This window comes from Periplaneta americana, chromosome 15, assembly GCF_040183065.1.
Source record: "Periplaneta americana isolate PAMFEO1 chromosome 15, P.americana_PAMFEO1_priV1, whole genome shotgun sequence".
Lineage (NCBI taxonomy): Eukaryota > Metazoa > Arthropoda > Insecta > Blattodea > Blattidae > Periplaneta > Periplaneta americana.
In genome coordinates this window covers 141,715,135-141,734,832 of record NC_091131.1, presented here as the reverse complement: position 1 = coordinate 141,734,832, position 19,698 = coordinate 141,715,135, and the positions used below count along the sequence as shown (strand labels likewise).

Sequence of the window (19,698 nt, the reverse complement as noted above, 5' to 3'; positions counted from 1 at the left end):
TATAAGAGAAACACTGTAAATTATCCAGTAACATTATGTCCTTCAGTAGTACCAATGGCTCAATCTGTCAGATATCTTGCATTAATCTGGATAGCAAACTTACTTGGCATAACCACATATCAGCTATTGTTAAAAGGTACGATGAAAGAGTAATGGAACGGAGAAAAATTCTCTCCGGCGCCGGGATTTGAACCCGGGTTTTTCAGCTCTACGTGCTGATGCTTTATCCACTAAGCATCAGCACGTAGAGCTGAAAACCCCGGGTTCAAATCCCGGCGCCGGAGAGAATTTTTCTCCGTTCCATTACTCTTTCATCATATGATGACGCAGAATATCTGCATAGAAATATCATATGTACTTCGGTACATTGAAATAATATATTGTTAAAAGAATTAGACACAGAATCTACCTGCTAAAACACATTATTCAAGACAAATCTCCATTGCCTATGCACTACAAGAGACTTAGCCTATCTATATTTCAATTGTGCTCCCTGTTTGGGAATGTGGATGTTCAATTTGAGGATCGGCGCCTGCATCACAAATAAGAAGAATACAGGTCATGCAAAATCGTTATATTTGAGGCTGATGTCTGGTGCACCTTGGTATATTAGCAACAAGAACCTGCACGATGATCTCTGTATTCCTGAGGTGATGGAGGTCCTAAGACCGAGCTACATCAGACTGTACAACTCCTTCCTAAATCACATTAATCCGCTACTTGGAGTAATTGTCACTAATCCACCACAAGATGCAGCACATAGAAGACTAAAAAGAAAATGATATGAGGCTATAAAGTACTTTTGGGATTGCCAGTGGGCAATACCCATAAACAAGTGTCAAGTTATTTCATTTTTTTTTTGTTTTCCTTTGTCTGTTCTTGTTATTTCCAACTATAATGTATTTATTTATGTACAATAAAATTTACTTAATTAATTAAAAAAATAATACTTTTCACATAATCTCATGATACACTTTCTTTGTATGTTTGACAACAATTCAATCCCTTTATCAAGATCTTACTGATAACACTGTTACATAGCTTCTTTTTTGGAATTATGATTCCAAAGACATGCATGAAAGAAACAATTTAATATTTACCCAAATAATATGAACTCTCTCTATCCTGGCTGCAGAGAAAAAAACATTATTAAATTATTATTAAAAACTTAAGACACTTGACTTTATTTATACATTGTATGCTATAACTAGAGGCAAATAATTAATTTTGGGAAAATTAATATAAAATAGCTATAGTACGTACATAGTAATATTATACTATCAAATATATTCCTCCATTTATCAAAAATAGCTTTCAAAAGTTGTTCGCTCACGCGTAACGCGTTTGGCAAAGTGTCTAATTCTCTAACAGCAACGCGCTTATTGACGAAATATAGCTTAGTCAGAGGTTCCCAAACTTTTTGAGGGCACGACCCACTTTTGGGCGAGAATTTTTTTGCGATCTCCCTCCTCCCACTAGCATACCGGTGTTTAACCCCATTCGTAAAATACAAATATCTGTAAAATCGAAAACAACTTTGATTTTTCTTAAAACCCGTGGCTTCTCAGACTGCCATTCCTTACTGATATATTTTTGGAACATTTGAACATTTAAACAATTTGAATAGTAGTTTGCAAGGCGAATATGTTAATATAATAACAACCAGAGATAAAACCGACTGATTTACAACGAAACTTGATTTCTGGTCGACATCATTTGACAAAAAGAAATTTGGTTCGTTTCACTGTATTAAAATATGTATTTTTTATTTTAGTAGGTTATTTTATGACGCTTTATCAACATCTTAGGTTATATAGCGTCTGCATGAGATAAAGGTGATAATGCCGGTGAAATGAGTCCGCGGTCCAGCACCAAAAGTTACCCAACATTTGCTCATATTGGGTTGAGGGAAAACCCCGAAAAACCTGAACCAGGTAACTTGCCCCGACCGGGAATCGAACCTGGACCACCTGGTTTCGCGATCAGACGCGCTAATCGTTACTCCACACGTGTAGACTAAAAATATGTAAGTCATGGAAAATTTAACTACGTACTGTATGACACAACAAATATTGATTTTATCTTTGCGGACATGTAATTAAGTTTGCAGAATTTTTAACAATAGATTTTGAGTATTTCACGGAAGAAACTCAAAACCATTACGACAGCCACATACAGATACTGGATCCGTTTTTAAACAGTTGCGTTCAAATGGCTGAAAAAAAGACCTATCGCAATATATATTTACCGATGAAATGTTTAAACTAGACTTCTTTTTTATCGCAGAGTGTAGACGAGTTTTGGATCAAAATAATAAAAGAATACCCCGAGCTTCAGTTCTTAAATTTTTATATCATTTTCAAACTCGTATTTGTGAAAAATAAGTCTCTAGTTTATGATTGCCATCATTTGACACCGATTTCTTTGAAATATAGGGGAGATGGGGGAGAACTTTGCAGAAATAGTCTAAGAAAAGTCTAATTGCTGATTCTCAAAAATTTCTTTACATATTTTACAGAAAATAATACCCTCAGATTTTTTATATAATGCAATTGGAAAATGCTTATTCCAAAATGATTGAAAACTACGGCCTTTGTGCACTACCTTTTCCCTTCACTTCGTTTGTTTATCCTTTACAGCGACGATGACCATTAGCTATTATTTTCAGTGCCACTACTACAACCCAATTTATCATTCTGTTCCCATACAATGCAGTTTTATTTTGAACAGTTTTCTTCATTAAGAATTTATACAGTATCACTATTTACATTGCAATCACTTAACAAGTAGGCCTATACACCCTCGACGACAACCATCAGAAGAAGCGGTTACTGAAACTGAATGTTGTTGATGGTTACGTTTAAAATTCGTAACAAATTTAATTGTTTATGAACAAATTTATAATGTTCGTGGATTACGAAAAAGCCTTCGATAAGGTTTTAAGAAACAAGTTATGGAATATGAAGGGGCGAGATCAATAACCATTCAAGTCCACTTGTGGTTATTCATTTTTTGCAATTTTGAAATTAAATTTTGGATATTTCCACAAGTGTTACGACTTTAAAAGTTGGTATACTACTTTGTCTTGATCTCTAAAACAACCAGAAATATTATGTGCAAAAAATAATAATTACGTAAGAAATAAAAAAAAAGTTTTTCGCATTTTTCTCGAAACTTGTGTAAATGTGTATTGATCTCACCGCTTCATATATTGTGCAAAGAAGCTTATACCAATCTGGAATATCAGTAAGAATAGGAAACAAGACAGGTGATACAATAATAATAATTGTAAATCAGGGTGTTAAACAAGGCTGCCCACTATCTCCAACATTGTTCAATATGGCTGAATAAAATAACAACCGGCATAAATATAGGCACGATATTATTGAAGTCCATTCTTTTTGCTGACGATCAGATCTTGATGGCAGAATCGGAGGATGACTTACTGATGGCAGCTTATCAACTACAATTAATAATGGAAAAATATAATCTTAAAGTTTCTATTCATAGAACAAAAACAATGGCCTTTTAAGGGGTTGATCACAGAAGATGTAAAATAGTTTTAAATCATGAAATCATAGAACAGGTGTCCTCATTTAATTATTTAGGTTGTAATATATCATACTTAAAAGAACAAGACGTCAAAAATAAAATGAGTAAATTTCAACAGATGTGTGGAACAATACGAAGGACCTTCAAAAATAAAACACAACGTTCAACAGAACTAAAATTGTATAGAACGTCAGCTGTCCCACTATTGACCTATGGTTCAGAAAATTGATCTATAAACCGAGCAACTAAAAAGAAAATCGAAACCACTGAAATGGAATTCCTTCGAAGTGTTGCTGGTCTCACTCTTTTAGATCATCAAAAGAACATAAAATACGAGAACAACTAAACATTTTTAATTTAACTGAGGAAATACAAAAAAAAAAAAAAAAAAAAACATAATTGGTACCAACACATAAGAAGAATGAATCACAACCGGTTACCTAAAGTAATACTGAACTATGAATCAAGGGGACACAGAAATGTTGGTAGACCAAGAACAAGATGGATAGACGACATAAACTTTGAAGACGGAACAGGCCAATAGGCTAATCCCTATGGTTGATGATGATGAACAAATTTGAAAATGAATAATAAATTGTTAACTGGTATTAGGAAAAAATACAGTCGAATACACTGTGAATTGAAATGTTAATTCCTTAGTATTATTTCCACTTGGTAATACTTATGACATGACATAACGGTTACTGTTCGATTGCAATAGATTTGAACTGAAGTGAAAAAATGTGGAGCATAGACAAATTCGAACCATAGTTGCATCATGTGTGGAGATTCACCGATCAAAAATGCAGAAGAAAACAAAGGGAGGGCGCACTGTGACTTGCGTCACTGACGTGTTCATTGCTGGAGCCACCCTCTCTATGGATTTGAAATGACCATTTTCGGCTAATATCTTAGTTTATCTTTCAAGCAGATTAATTAATTTCTATTTTAACAATGGGAATTTCTCTTCGAATTACTGGGAAGGGCGAGGACACTCTATTAATTTTATAGGGAAAGCGATAACTCTGGTTAGTTAATTTGAGGGGGCAGAAAGCGCCTTTCCACCCCAAAGTCGGTACCTATGATTGCCATCAAAACAAAAGCAAGAAATGTCCTTGAAATTGAAAATGATATCAGTGTGTGTATGGAATATAGGGTTGAGATTTAAGAACATGCCTTTTAAAAAGAAATGAATGGTACTAACCGAATAAATCATTTTTACTTTATAATTACTGAGAATTTTTCTTCTTCTTTTCAACGTTGTTTACGTTTATGCATTTAAACAATATTAAATGCGTCCATCGAGTTAGCTCTGTGGCAGCGCCTCTGCCTCCAGACTAGCAGGAGGAGTAAGAAATTTTCTTGCACACATACACTCATCCTATAAACGACATAACTCTCCACAGATACATATCATGTACAGCGTGGCCCGCCAAAGTGGTGTACAAATTGAAAATGGGTCACAGTCCTGCCATCTATCCGCAATGTGTGGAACCCGAATCACTCAAGTGATGTGGGTAGGCTTTAGATACGCACACAATATTTATGCCAATAAGACAGTTTATCTTTTATTTTGTAAATCATTTCGGCACATTCCTCAGCTCTTTACACAATCCCAACAGGGGGTCGGGACTTATACTTTGGGAACTACTGGCTTAGCTTGATGTGATGTGAGAATTTTACGGAGTCTGATAAAATTAACAACCAAAAATAGTGGTTAATTTTGCACAAAATAATTCAATTCTCCACAATTTAGGGTCTGGAAATATACGGCTCAGCTCATTTCACTACATCTTCATCTTAAAGAAGAAACATAATCACTAAAGAAAAAATCTTTGAGATCAAATGCCAGTTGATTGTCATTTTATGCTTTTTATTTTAAATAAAGATTTTTTACTGAAAGAATTATATTTCATATGGATCATTCCCGAACAAATTGACTCGTGGCTACCGACTATGGACAAAATACGTTCAATATTTAGGGACTTCTTATGAAATGAAATGGGTGATTTCAGTGTTTTATATTTTTTTAAACTTGACTATGTAACGACGCTGTATCAACTACTAGATTATTTAGCGTCGATGGGATTTGTGATAGCGAGATGGTATTTGACGAGATGAGGATACGCCATTGATTACCTGGCATTCGCCTTACGCTTGGGAAAACCTCGGAAAAACTCCACTATGTAATCAGCCCAAGCGGGGATCGAACTCGCCCGAGCGTAACTCTGGATCGATAGGCAAGAGCCTTATATATATATATATATATATATATATATATATATTTTTTTTTTTAAGTAGGTCATTTTACGACGCTGTATCAACATCTCAGGTTATTTAGCGTCTGAATGATATGAAGGTGATAATGACGGTGAAATGAGTCCGGGGTCCAGCACCGAAAGTTACCCAGCATTTGCTCATATTGGGTTGAGGGAAAACTCCGGAAAAACCTCAACCAGGTAACTTGCCCTGACCGGGAATCGAACCCGGGCCACCTGGTTTCGCAGCCAGACATGCTAGCCGTTACTCCACAGGTGTGGACTATATATATATATATATATATATATATATATATATATATATGGTTGTCCGTTATATTTGCAATGTTCGTAAGTATGATCATCTTTCCCCGTCTTTCCAAACTCTGTCTTGGCTAAGGCTAAGCGATCGACGAGCCCTGCATTCTCTTGTTCTCTTATTTCAAATTCTGCGCACCGCTACCCCAATGTATTTGGCTTCTCGTTTTCAAAATTTATCCGCATATCATCAGCTAAGTACAAGATCTCATCATAACAATTTACTCATTATACCCTACCACAAGATATCTTTATATTCTTCATCTTATACAGTTTCAGTTGCTAGAAATTGGAACTCGCTTCCGAGTGATGTAAGGGGTTGTTGGACAATAACTTCATTTAGGTCAAAATTACCTAAATTCTTACTTAACAGATGAATTGCTGATTAATATGTGTTACTTATAATGAAACTAACATCTGTCCATTCTTATTATTATTATTAATTTCTCTAAATAGATTTACAAAACCTCTAACGGCAATTACATTAATATTCTCATTATAAAAATATATTTTAGTTTTATATGTATATATATATTTTTTTCTCCCTGTAACATAGTCCTAGTAAGCTTATATTAAATTAATTTTCATCATTTTGCTAGCTATCTCAAATATTAAATTAATTATAATTGATTGAATTAAATTAGCTCATAAATTAAGTTACTACTTTACCTTATAGGTTTATCTAAATTTAAATAAATACATATGTAGTCTACTAGTCGTTAAAATTGAAGAATATTGCTGGAGAACCTTTTAAGTGTAGTGTAAATATTTGTAATTTAAATATGTATTGTATTGATTAAGGCTGGTTGAGTGGAAGAGAAGGCCTTATGGCCTTAACTCTGCCAGCTAAAATAAAACATTATTATTATTATTATTATTATTATTATTATTATTATTATTATTATTATTATTATTATTATTATTATTATTATATATACACATATATCATCATCATCTTCACTTCATGGTTTAGGCTTAGTGCCTGTTCCGTCTTCACATTTTATTCAGTTCCACCTCTTCCTAGGACGTCCGACATCTCTTTTGCCTTTAGGTTGGTATTGTTGTATCGTTATCCAGTCGAGACAGGTGTTCTTTCAACTTTTCTTTATAATCTTCAACTTTTGCATTTATATTGTATATATTTAATTCTTTACGGATATCCTCATTTCTTATCAAATCCCTTCTTGTACATCACTTTACTCTGCGAAGAAATCTCATCTCTGCAGCCTGTAATTTACTTTTATCTCGTTATTTAATTATCCATGATTCGCTTCCATATGTCAACACGGGTACTGCCATACTTTTATAGAACTTCGGTTTTATTTCTTTTCTAGTTTTATTTTTTAGTGTTCTATTTATTGTTCCGCATATCCACTGGAACTTGCTTATTTTGTTGTCAATATCTCTATCTACATCATAAGTTATATTACAACCTAAATACTCAAAATGATATACTCGTTCTATGGGCTTATTATCAACTATTATTTTTGTACGAATTGGAAATTTACCACTGTGGGCATTGCTTTAGTTTTACAAGTTGATATGCTCAAATTATAGTTTTCTTCTCCTAGTAGGTGTAGTTTGTGAATGGCATATTGCAATTTTTCTTCACTGTCTTGTATTAATGTAACATCATCGGCAAACATTAGAACGTTTAAAAATGTATCTTTACTAACCTTTATACCTGGATTCACCTCCATTTTCCATTTTTTAATTAAGTCATCTAGATATACGTTAAAGAGGCTCGGTGTTAGGCTGCAACCTTGCCTGAGTCCTTGATTTATTCTTATTTCTTCTGTTTTCGATGTTCCTGTGTTTATTATTATCTTTGTATCTGTGTAGAGGCATTTTATTATTTCTATCAATTGTGGAGAGTAACCTTTATTGTACATTATTTTCCATAATTTGTATCGTTCTACACAATCAAAAGCTTTATCGAAGTCAACGAAAGCTATGTGCTATGTGACTTCTCGTCACATTCCAGGTAGACTACCAATTTTAAATCTATCCTTTATCCCAAATCGTTTATCTTTAACATGCCTTTGTCGTTGTCCAGTATATCCATCCGGCTGATTAATGTGAAGATTACGAGTAATTTGAATTCCCCAAGTAGAGCTACCAACACTACGTTGAGTGTTCTGGTGGAGGAGCTGCCTCCTTAGAACCTCCAGAAATGTTCGCATATGTTTTAACCCCACATGCAGGGCTGCCTCTTTTATCGAGGTCTTTCTCCATGTTACCCCGGAGAGGGCCTCCACATTTGCTCCCTGGAGGATGAGTGCTCCGTCCGCTCCCCAGACCAAGATGGACGACAATGTCTTCCACGCCGCCCTGGAGACCGTTGATGTCTTCGCACGTATCCCTGTGCAGGGGGACTCAATATACCCTGAGACATTGGGTCCTCGACAGACCTTAGCCACCAAAAGGTGTCCACCCCCGCGCTGTGGACGCGTCTGTCGAGAATTATCCAAGTATGTACAGTTATGGCAAAATGCCTGCCCTGTACATCATGGATCGGATTAGTATATATATATATATATATATATATATATATATATATATATATATATATATATATGTATATAATTTCTTGTATATTAGAGAACTTGGGATTTTTTACCCTTTACACTCCTATACATGTGTACAGGGTTGGTTAAAAAAATCAGGGGGAAAACAGAAAAATCAATTTACACTCCTATACATGTGTACAGGGTTGGTTAATAAAATCAGGGGGAAAACAGAAAAATCAATTTCATAATCGTATTATGCGTCCACCTCACAACAAAAAAAGCCCAAAATCAAATTGTACTTTGACTAAAACACTTCGGAGTCATGGTAGGCCTAAGCTATTTTTTCGTATCAAAGAACCTCAAAACAAGTCTTTTCCAGAACCAGCTATTATTGTTTTTAAGGGATTAGGTACAGCTTACAGCAGTAAAATTTTGGAAATATTCAACATTTTTTCCTCCATTACTGTATCTCGTAAAAAAATTAAAATTAGTACGTGTAAAACACTGTCCTTCTGCTATGTGAAAAAATTATTTTTACGATATAAAAAATATTTAAATTTTTTTCTTTTCAAAATTTATTCACTATGCAGTGATGAAGCGTTTCTCTCATAACTCAAAAACTATCCACCATTCTGTGATGAAATTTTTTGTGTTTATTTATGGATGTCTCATCTACAATATGATGCAAGATCACTTCTCTACGTTTGATAGAATGTCTGATAAAAAATAAACTCATTTAAAAATGGTCAAATATCAGTATTTTCTTCTAACACAAAATAAAAAAAATATTATTTATTAAGGAAACATGAGTTTCAGAAATAAAATAAAAGAGAGAGAACATGAAAAAGTTAACAAGTTTATGAGTTATGAGGGAAAAGATTCATCACTGCACAGTAAACTGCCACTATTTTAAATGTCGGAAAAAAAATAATTTTTTCTACATCGTAAAAATATTTTTTTCGCATAGTAGAAGGACAGTGTTTTACACATACCAATCTTTATTACTGTTCAAGATAAAGTAATGGAGGAAAAAATGTTTATTGTTTCCAAATATTTTACTGCTGTAAGCTCTACCTAACCCCTTAAGTGGTAGAGGGATGAAACCAGGAGAAAGGTAGTTAGTCCATATTTTAATGTAGCCTATAATTTTCTCCTAGTTGTAAAAGCTAAGTGGCCATCGAGGTAACTCACAAACAAATATTCTGATGTGGGCAGATAAAAAAGTTAATTTTTTTCTTCCACCATGTTAATAATGTCAAAAGAAGTGCTTATACAGATTTTGACCACTCGACCGTAATTACGAGGCCTGGGGCCGTTTACAGAAAAATAGCACAATTGCATGGAAAGATTTTTGAAACAGATAAAGTAATTGTTGTGCTATTTGTCAACATATCCCTCACTGGAATTTGTGATATTTGTCATACCATAGAATCAATTTTTGTATCATTGTGCCGTACAAGTCAGTCGCCTGGGATCGAAACCAGCGTGTGACTGTCGTCTGCACCACTCTGTCGATCGCATGATATGGCAAATGTCTCAAGTCCTGTGGGGAATATGGTGAAAAATAGTTCAACAATTACTATGTCTGTTCCAATACATTTTTCCAATGAAATTGTTTTTTTCTTTCTGTTAAACGGCCCCTGGCGAACTTATTCTTTTACGGCCCACGTAATTGCGGTCGAGTGGCCAAGGTTTGTATAATTACTTCTTTTGATATTATTAACATGGTGAAAGAAAAAATTTAACTCGTTTATCTGCCTCCATCAGAATATTTGCTTGTCAGCCTGCGGAGGCGCTGGCCTACTGATCCGGAGTTGCGCTCGGGCGTGGGTTCGATTGCCGCTTGGGCTGATAGCTAGTTGGGTTTTTCTTCTTACTATCACCAATTTCATCGACTCGAAGTAATCTAGTAGTTGATACAGCGTCGTTAAATAACCTATGGATACTTAAAACAGCTAAGTGTCACAAATGTGGTAAATTCCGTGTAGATTTGTATAGAGAATATACCTACTTTTATTTTTTACTAGCTAAAACCACCCGGCGTTGCACGGGTTTTCCTTTCTGCTTCTGTTTTTAATTAAACTGCTTATTACATTTTCGGAAATCTCGGAAACCTAACTATAGACAACCAAAACGAATTGCCTTTACTAAGCTAAGATTTATTCTTTACTTAACGTCACTTACATGAATTGATGAACTCCTTAGCGAAATGCCTGCCAGTGTTAACTCAATTTAAAACAGTTGTAAATCAGGCACCGAAAAGAAAACATGTCATCATGTGCCTGACGTTCAAGGTTTTTTTATTTATATATTTGTTTTTATTTATTTATTCTTATGTAGTTAAGGCCATTAGGCCTTCTCTTCCACGCCGCCAGAAATACAAATAAAATAATAGAAAAATCGAACTATGAACAAAGTAAAACCCAACAATAATATGATTCCTTTTCCTCTTTCTGATCAGTTTCAGCATCGAATCAATATGTACATATATAATTTAATTTATATCGGAAGATTTTTTACCCCCGGGACCGCTGTACACCCACTTATATCATACCCAGTTTTTTTTTTAAATATGACTTGGAAAATTATATCTCACAAATTCAGAACATATTATATTAATTCTTATTTTATACACAGAATACAGATACAATATAAACTTGCAATAAGTCATTTTTTACATAAAGACTAATATTCTGAGAGACGTATAGGCTTGACGGTATTTTAGAAATTAAGAGATTGTTATTTCCACAACCCAAAACATACTACATTTGCAACGTGATTATACAGATAAAAATTCGCAGTAACATATTTTCGGACGTGAACAACAATATTTTGAGAGACGTATATTTTAGAATTAATACAATGCTATTGTCAGTCGGCTTATGTACATTCACATACTACATTAGCAACACGACAGAAATATAATTGAATTGCTTTTTGATATGTGTAAAATCTTTTTTTTCCCCACTCCTTTGTACAAAATGTAGTCGAGGATGTGAAAAACACGCAGTTTTTAAGTAAATGTCTGCAACTTTGAGGTACTGTCCTTGAGCTTCATTTTAATATGGTCATTACAAATGCTAGTCGCACTGAATTGCAATTGCATTAAATAGAATGGGTACCATAGCAATACGTGAGATAAAAATATCTTATCCTTTCGTTTTTCCAGTTAATATTGCGACTTTATTACGTTTCGCATGGGTTCTTCACACCAATTCATGTTGGTGCATAATTTTGGTGGGTTAATATTTCGCAGTAGTACGTCTGGTTATTCAATATTAAGTAAATTATGTGGTAGCAATCCTTGTAGTTTGAAAGAATTCTAGAATTCAGTTGGATAAAACACAGCCTGCTCACTATCTACAACTGCATCGAGAAATTCATAATACGGTCATGGACTGCGTAAAGATATTTATTGTACGAATTATCTAGTTTTAGCCTTCATGATGTTTACCAACAATGTTATTCGTGTTATAATTTCCATGGCCTTGTGAAAGTTGATGTTGAATACAAAAGATAATAATAAAAAAACACGAACACGAAGATCGGTAGACAATGCGTGTGCATTTACATTTTTTTCCGAAGCAAGAATTAATACTTTTAGTAAAAGTAACTTCTTGTGTTTCATGTGTATTACTCCCGATTGAATTTAATCTGAATATAAACAAAATCTGATCAATACTTAATGATAAATTGTCTTACAGGCAGACACAGTTTGTCAGAAGTTTTATTATAATTTTATTGTATCAATGATACCTGTGCCAAATTTTGTGAGTATACTGAGTCGTATGAACTACCTCCGTTAGGAAGCAGTTTATTGAAATAAACCTCCTTCGGTGTCCGGTAATCTGAAAACATTACAGTCTCTGAACAATGTTTTTTTGCAGCAGCACAAAGAGAGGACAGAAGTCTGTGTGTTCTAAAGTCACGTGATGTTACTTACATCTATTCCACTCGCCCCGTGGCACGCCAGCTCTCTTCAGCTCACCAGCAAGTTGACACGGTGAGATTCTCCAGGAAAGCGCTGTATGACTCCATGACGCCAACACGAACAGTAGGAAAAAGGCACGCATGATTGGCTTGTAGCTGCGAACAGGACAAGTACGAAATGCTGTAGCAAAAACGGGTGATGCAAAGCAAGGATCTAAAAGAAAAAGGAAACAAATAGTTAGGAGCTAACGTACACCTTACGCAAGACAGTACCTGAAGTATACAAATGGGTTGAGAAATTACTGTAAGCAGTGTTGAATTCAGACATTCCCCGGGGGGGGGGGGATTTATATTATACCGGGTGGGGGTTGGGGAGTGGAATCAACAGAAAAAGAAATAATAATTCATCAGTTACCTAACAACATTAAAGCCAATCTATGTAAAAGGGAACATAGAAATAGTGTGTCAATTAAAGAAATAAAGTTTTAACTCGTTTATATTTACGTAAAGATGATTATTTTTTGATCCTACATACATCTGTTACGGTAACAATTAATATTAGAGGAGAAAAATTCGCTCCGGCGCAAAGTCTGCAATTTTCCCGATCTAGGTGGACAAAAATCAAATTTCGACTTGTTTAGTTATGCATAGGTGAATATGAATTCGTGTTCTGTAACATTTGAAGAATGTTGTGAGTAATAGCTTTACCGATTTATCAGCGGCAAACTATATTTAGAAGGGTATAAACTTTGAGTTCTTCCTAACACTTCCAGCTCCGGTTCAGTCGCAGAGAGAGAGAGACTTACTATATGGCTGAAAAAGAGCCAATTGTTAGCGATTTATTGTGTTATGAAACATTGAATTTGTTCATAGAGGTACAGTTACCCTAGAAAAGAATGAGGCGATTGAATATTCCTAAGTCTCAGATGTAAGACACTGCGCATGATCGGATACCAGAGCACTGATACACAAGATAACGAATATTGAGTTACTTAAATTCAGGCTATTTGGTTTGTTACTAGCATCATTCCGAAATTCACTTCAAAAACTGCAAAAAATAGAGTAATATGACGTAAGTAATCTATAAAATAATAATCAGTGATTCTACAGCCTGTGAAGGGCCTAGACAGACCAGCCGGCTGCTGGCCTCACGCCCACATGCCGAAGCAGAGGTGGACAATCATCTAACCAGAATGGAGGTATCGTGTGGTTAGCACGATGATTCCCCCAGCCGTTATAGCTGGTATTCGCAACCGGATTTCTCTACCTATCGTGGCTCCCCAAGTGCACCACGAGGAATCGAACCAGCATCACGATGCTGGGTGGGCACCGGCCCCATACACTTGCCGAAATTTCATGAGAAAATTTCTTCCCCCATGTGGAATCGAACCAGCGCGCATTCCGTAATGTGAGTCCTAGGCAGGATGCCATAGACCGCGACGACGCCACGGCGCGGGACCGTAAATAAAATCTATACTAATAATAAATCTGTAGCCGAAATTTTTCTGGTAATTTTCGATTTTCCAAAAATAATTGGTTCTGACATATATAATTAACCACCCTGAAACCGAAAATAGCTTTTATGAAATTTTTGTTTGTATGTCTGTCAGTCTGTCTGGATGTTTGTTACCTTTTCACGTGATAATGACTGAACCGATTTATATAAAAATTGGAATATAAATTAAGTTCGTTGTATCTTAAAATTGAGGCTATATGGAATTCAAAATATTTTATTTAAAAGGGGGGTATTAAGGGGGCTTGAATTAAATAAATCGAAATATCTCGCTTATGATTAATTTTCATGAAAAATGTTACATAACAAAAGTGTCTTTAAAAATCATTTCCGATAAGTTTTATTGTATGCAAAAGTTTAATAGGACTGATATTTAATGAGATAAATGAGTTTTAAAATTAATATAACAACGCCATCTAAGGCGGTATAAAGAAATAAAAACAAATGACTTCGTCTATAAGAGGCCTTGGACAACAACAATCGAAAGCTACGAAACATAGCCTAGAGAGAATGTTTCTGTGTTTGTATGAAGTAATATCGGAAGCTAAATTAACTGATTTGTATAATTAATTATTCTTTTATCATTGGAAAGTGTAGTTTCTCTAGATGGACATAATGCTATAATGTTATTACAGTAACTTCTGAGTGAATAGAGGACAGGTAACATTAAAATAGCTTCTTATGCACAGAAAACTTGATAGGCTAGTCTGTATATTCGTTTCCTGTATTTCTTAAAATAATGTTTGTGTACACATTCATTTTAATCTAAGAGAACGAACAACGAGAGTGCATTGATTTAGTATGCAGTAATAGTATGTTAGCTTAGCATTCCATTATTTTATAATCCAAATTTTAACTATGCTCAATTGAATCGTATTAAAATACATATGAAATAAATGCAATGCAAAGTAAAAGTTGTTCCTCCTGAGATTCAAGAGCCCCCATAACAAATTAAAAACTTACTTATCGGAGTACATCCGTTATCAACACACTTTTTATATAATATAATATAATATAATATAATATAATATAATATAATATAATATAATATAATATAATATAATATAATATAATATAATATAATATAATATAATATAATATAATATAATATAATATAATATAATATAATATAATTTAATATAATATAACATATACTAATAATAAATCTGTAACCGAAATTTTTGTGGTAATATTCGCTTTCTCAAAAATAATTGGTGTTAACATGTATATTATTCATCCTGAGACCGAAAATCGTTTTTTTGAAATTTTTGTTTGTATGTCTGTCTGTCTGTCTGGATGTTTGTTACCTTTTCACATGATAATGTCTGAACGGATTTCGATGAAAATTGAAATATAAATTAAGTTCGTTGCTACTTAGATTTTAGGCTATGTGGCATTCAAAATACTTTATTTAAAAGGGACTGTTTGTGCTGTAGTTGACGTTCTATTCACGATTTAAAATTAAATCTCTGAGACTGTTCACAATGCATTATAGTGACAAGGACTGATACTACGATGATCTTTCCTATTGCATTATTTATTCATTTATTTACTTTTACTGGCAGATTTGAGGCCATAAGGCTTTTTCTTTCACTCACCAGTATAAAAATACATAGAAAATATAAATAACAGTAATACTTCAAAGAATGGAATAATAATATATAGAACTTATTTCCAAGAATTAGTCTGCCCAGGCATAATAATAATAATAATAATAATAATAATAATAATAATAATAATAATAATAATAATAATAATAATAGTAAGAAGAGAATGTAGAAATGTTTAGTTATATGTAACTGTAAGAGTTTAAAAATTACAATTTAATGTTAAATATGTAATTTAGACAAAAAAAGATTGACATAATGAAGGAAAATTGTCATAAATTATTAAAAATAAAAATATATTCAAAATACTATAAGCAATAACATGAACTGCTGTCACCCTGAGTGGCGCAGTTGGTATAGCGCTGGCCTTCTGTGCCCGAAGTTGCGGGTTCGATCCCGGCCCGGGTCGATGACATTTAAGTGTGCTTAATTGCGACAGGTTCATGTTATTGATTTAGTGGATGTAAAAGAACTCCTGCGGAACAAAATTCCGGCACACCGGCTGTGCTGATATAACCTCAGCAGTTCGAGCGTTGTTAAATAAACCATATGTTTTTAAATATGAGCTGCTGGCAGAAAGTCAAAAGTTGGAAAGCAATGGCCAAGAAAGCGTTCAATAGGAAAAGGAGCATCTTCTGCAGACCTCTGGAAAAGAACTAAGGAAGAGATTAGTAAAGTGTTTTGTATGGAGTGTGGCATTGTATGGGGCAGAAACATGGACATTATGACGAAGTGAAGAGAAGAGACTAGAAGCATTTGAAATGTGGATGTGGAGAAGAATGGAGCATGTGAAATGGACAGACAGAATAAGAAATTAAGCTGTGTTTGAAAGAGTGGCTGAAGAAAGAATGATGCTGAAAATGATGAGAAAGAGAAAATAGAATTGGTTGGATCACTGGCGAACTGGAAGGAATGCTGAACAGGAGAAGAGTTCGGGGAAGAAGAAGATATCAGATGATAGACGACATTAAGGTATATGAATCATATGCGGAGACTAAGAGGAAGGTGGAAAATAGAAAATGTTTAAAAATGCTGAGTTTGCAGTGAAAGACTTGTCCTTGGGCGGAACACTTATGTAGGCTATGTATTCTAAATACTGTAAGTAATATTGAAGAGACGAAAAACAGTCTTTTTGACAATTGACTTTTGAAAGTAGTCAATGTCTAGTACCTCTTTATACTATATAAACTAGAATATGCTATTGTTTTTTCACTATTTACACTATCATAAAGAATGTAGGCTTATATTAATCAAACATATTTACACTATTATACAATATTTACAAAAGTAGCCTGTAGCATTATTAAATAAAATGCCTTGCACTACAATACACAGCACTGTATATATTAGTATAAATATTTATTTATTTATTTATTTATTTTAGTATGGTAGAGTTAAGGCCATAAGGCCTTCTCTTCCGCACTACCAGAAGTGAAATACACAATGAAACAATGGCAAAAATAATAATATTAATTGTCATAATTAAATATAAAAATCATTTTCATGCATATTTACAAGCTTACATATAACGAAATATTGACTAAACATGATACATAGGCCTAATTGATTTACAATGCATATTCTAATTCTACTTTATGATAGGCCTAAATGACAATTTGTACAAACACACAAAATAACCTATAAAAAATCAGCTAATGCTCACAAATCAATTCCATGTAAAAGTATGTAAATATTCATTTTTAATTTAAATTGATTAGCCGTTCGCAATCCCTGACGTGACGAAGTAAGGAGTTCCATAGGCGACAAACTGGCACGGTGACGAGGAATGTTTGATTAGAAAGTATTAGTGTATTTGTTAAAGTGGTCCACGTTTTGTTCTGCCCAACTTGACAGCCGCGTGACCAGTGTGAGTGAAGTACTTCGCTTGAAAGATGCACTTAAAAACTCTAGTAATAGGGATATCCTGAACTAACACCAACAGATAGCGCACGTGTACTATGAGGGATGCGCTTTGCGTGTGCATTTGTTTTTCGGTATATAAACATTGAGAATATACGTAGTGTATTAGTATATTAAATACTCTTAAAAACAACTAAACATGGCAAATTTTTGTTATGTTCCTATATGTAAAAACCAGGGAAAGCTTTTTGTCTTCAATCAGGTCCCGAAATATTCTGAATATATGCTTTAAACCTTAAAAAATGTAAGTAATACAATTAGGCCTCGAAAGAGCTAGCTATTAAATAAAAGTAACTACTTCAAGTAAGGAATTGTTGACTATAGTTTAATTTTGGAAGAGGAAAAAGAAAAATTAATAAAAATATATGCAACCTCGACAGCGAGCTATGATGCAGTAGTTGTAGGAGTCTCCGAATTTTACGCCTGCAGTAAACTCTCGATAAACTGGAATTTTTATTATCCAGGACGATCCCTACTGAAATCCATTTCGTGAATAATGTTTTTAATGTACTGTACCCTAATTATTAAAGCCATGTTTTAAGTTCAAATTTTCAAAATCATCCCACACAGTATTCAAAACTGCATGTCCTTAACCTACAAAACACACTACTAATCGTGATACTATTGCGATCATACTATATCATCCTATTAAAAATTGCATTTGGTCTTTCTGCAACTACATAAAAATACAAGGAATTCAATCTCGATAGTCTCTTCCCTATAAAAAAAAAACACATTGGTGGCTGCATATCATGTTTTTAGCATACGGTTCTTAAATACTAATTATTAAAGAGGGCAATATTCACTTTCGATATATTTCCTATTTTTATATTCGTGCATATTGTTCGCAAAGTTCTCGTTTAGGTTCATGCACATTCTATTTACTCGTATTTATATTCTGCATACTGCAGATTTCCCCACCCATCTCGGGGAATCGCTCAATATTATACAGGTTTACTTATTATTTATTGTAAATTAAATTAAATTATGAGGTAAGAAAATATTAAATTATATTAGGTTATACAAAATAACTGTAAATATAATTTTGATACGCACAGAAAACCAACAAGCGGGAAAACGTAATCAACTGTAGCATATTATGACAAAACATAGATAGCCCTACAACATGTTGCGCCGCATGGAACACTCCTGCCATCTGACGGTAAAACTTGGCATAAGATATCCCTATACTGAATCTTGTAGCCTCGTGCGTCAAAGTACAGTCCCTATTAATAAGTCTGTCTCCTAGATTAAGTGGGCGGTACACCATCTTTATGGGTTAAAATTGCATTTTTAAATTTACTTTTTTCTTGTAATGAAAGAATTTCTTAGATACATGTGAATCCGAGATATGCCCATCAACGTTTCCCATTGTCCACTGACCCTTTGAATTTACTCTTTGTCACTCGCTTTTCGAAACTCTAAAGTTTAAATCTGTCTCCCCTGATTCCTCGAAACGTTTTTGAGATATTTTAATGAAATTTTGCACACTTGTATGCTTCTACATCTTAGCAATATAAAGTATAATCTTACCTATTTTGTTACTTATATTTTAAAGTAATAATATGGGTTATGAAAATGTTAAAACAATATTGTATTCTATAAAAATTAAAGAAAAATTACTTTTCTAAGGGATTATACAAAAGATTTTAGTTTTGTTCTTCATGCAATTATTAGCCGCATCTATGGCTCAAGCTCTAGCGCGCTGATCTTCGAACCAGGCAAGCCTGGTTTGATCCCCGGCCAGTCGCGATAGCATTTGTGGTGGAGAAAGAAAATTTGTTTTGGATTTGCATTCGTCATTTAACGTAATAGTATTGTGTCACCGAATACGTATTGAAGTTCATCATTAAGAAATTTTTTGTTAATTTAGGGCTAAAGGAAATGGAATTTCAAGCATAAATCTTAAGATTTATTGCCACAATTCAAGAAAAGCGACAGAGAAGACTGCATCAAGTGATTTTGCAGTATAATGTCAGTCCACATACTGCTAACATAACAAAAAAGGTTATCCAAGGTCTCGATTGCTAGATTATTCCAATTCCATCCTGCTCTCCTAATCTTGTTTCGTCAGATTTTTTTCTTTTCCG

General features: G+C 33.9%; 1 protein-coding gene across 5 annotated transcripts in view; it reads right to left on the bottom strand.

Moving 5' to 3' along the window:
* LOC138715414 (lysozyme 1B-like) overlaps nucleotides 1-19,698 on the bottom strand; it is an 83,587-nt gene that overhangs the window by 45,175 nt on the left and 18,714 nt on the right. For all 5 annotated transcript variants that reach the window (XM_069848275.1, XM_069848278.1, XM_069848274.1 and 2 more), the window contains one exon: nucleotides 12,582-12,724. In XM_069848275.1, coding sequence (XP_069704376.1) covers nucleotides 12,582-12,711 — 130 coding nt within the window. In that variant the 5' untranslated portion in view covers nucleotides 12,712-12,724. The remainder of the gene's footprint in view (nucleotides 1-12,581; nucleotides 12,725-19,698) is intronic.